General features: G+C 63.4%; 1 protein-coding gene across 1 annotated transcript in view; it reads right to left on the bottom strand.

The window, feature by feature from the left end:
* The window catches only part of BBC3 (BCL2 binding component 3), a 13027-nt gene that overhangs the window by 6502 nt on the left and 5056 nt on the right, over positions 1-1469 (bottom strand). Inside the window, exons 3-5 of the mRNA XM_011963138.1 lie at positions 1122-1221; positions 444-808; positions 11-66 (exon numbers count right to left, since the gene is read on the bottom strand). Coding sequence (XP_011818528.1) covers positions 11-66; positions 444-808; positions 1122-1221 — 521 coding nt within the window. The remainder of the gene's footprint in view (positions 1-10; positions 67-443; positions 809-1121; positions 1222-1469) is intronic.

Genomic DNA, 1469 nt, shown 5'->3' with positions numbered 1-1469 from the left:
CCCCCGGGGCGCTGGGCACGGGCGACTCCAGGTGCTGCTCCGCCAGCGAGAGCGAGGGCTGAGGACCTTGGAGAGGCAGAGGGGCGCGGTTAGCACCCACTACCCCTCCAGGCCTTGAAGTGTACGGGCCCGCTTCCCTCTTTCCCAGCTACTGCTCCCCGACTCATTTCTAGTGATCCTTCGCCCCGTCTTAGAGTCTATTTCTCAGCTTTTCCTCCCCAGACACCAGAAAGCAAAAAGGACCTGGGGACGCCGCTCTGGGGTCACCTGTCCGGCCAGCTACGTCCCCCACGGCCCTTGTCAGTGTGGAAGGTAGACGGCCAGACAGGTGACCCCGGGGGTGGTCAGGCTTAACGACCTCTATTTCCCAACGGGGCCACATCTTGCCTGTTCCATGTGACAGGCAGGGAAACTGAGGCCCTCCCAAGGTCACACAGGGATACAGCGACTGAACCCCACCCAGATCACAAGCCTCAGGTCTCCTGCCCTCTCGTGTCCAACCACAGGGAAGCCACACCTCCGGATGTGGCAGAGGCCTAGAGACCAGAAGGCCAGAGGCTGTGGCAGCTTCAGAGCGCGGGCCTGGGGGCTGGGACGCGGGAGAGGCCTTCCTGCCCCACCCCCTTCTGAGCGCCCTAGGAGGCTCCTGCCCTCCCGTCCCACCAGATCCTGGTCTGAGGGTTCCCTAAGGCCTACAACCAGGGCCTCAGTTTCCACATCTATGACCTTGGCCTTGAAATCGGTGTCCCCTTCCAGGGCTTCCAGGAACTGAGCTAGGGAAGTTTTCTCTTTCCTTGCTCCCCTTGGGCTGCCGGGACAGAATGGGGGATGGGAAACCAGGACTCACTTTCCCGGGCTACAGCGCCAGCCGGCAGGGATAGGGGCTCCCCGGGCACCACAGGGTTAACAGCCCATCAGGCAGGGGACCTTTAACCCTTCCCTCCCCAAGACTCCCCCCCTCCCCGAGGGGACTTTCCCAACACAATGGCCCCTCCCCCTCTCCTTCCTCCGCCGGGGACTGCGGAGAGGGCCAACCCTGGCCAAAGAGATGCAAATAAAGGCAAAAGGCCCCTCGACCCCTCCCCAGAGCCCAGAGTTGACAGTCCTCCCGCTCGGCCCACACTCCCTGCAACAAGAATCCTCCAGGGGGTCTAGGGGACCCAGACTGGGGGAGGGCAGCTCGGATGCAGCTGTTGCCCCAGGCCCGGAAGAGACAGTGGGCTGCAATTCGGGGACTGCAGTCAGATTCCAGGAGGGACTTCCCACTTGACCTCCCCCTCCACCCCCAGCCTCCGTCTTCCTGCTTCTTTCAACACAAAGACCACATTGGCCACACCCTCCCAGTGGCCCGGCCCGGCTCGCCACTTCCCCCCCACCCCGTCCTCTCCCACTTCTCCAGTTCCTCCGAGTCTCAGGTCCTCTCTCTTCCTGACTCCTATCACCCCGGGGGCGGGGCGGGCACTCACCGT

The sequence above is a fragment of the Colobus angolensis genome, unplaced genomic scaffold, assembly GCF_000951035.1.
Source record: "Colobus angolensis palliatus isolate OR3802 unplaced genomic scaffold, Cang.pa_1.0 Scaffold60, whole genome shotgun sequence".
NCBI classification, from domain to species: domain Eukaryota; kingdom Metazoa; phylum Chordata; class Mammalia; order Primates; family Cercopithecidae; genus Colobus; species Colobus angolensis.
This window is presented reverse-complemented; position numbering and strand designations above follow the sequence as displayed.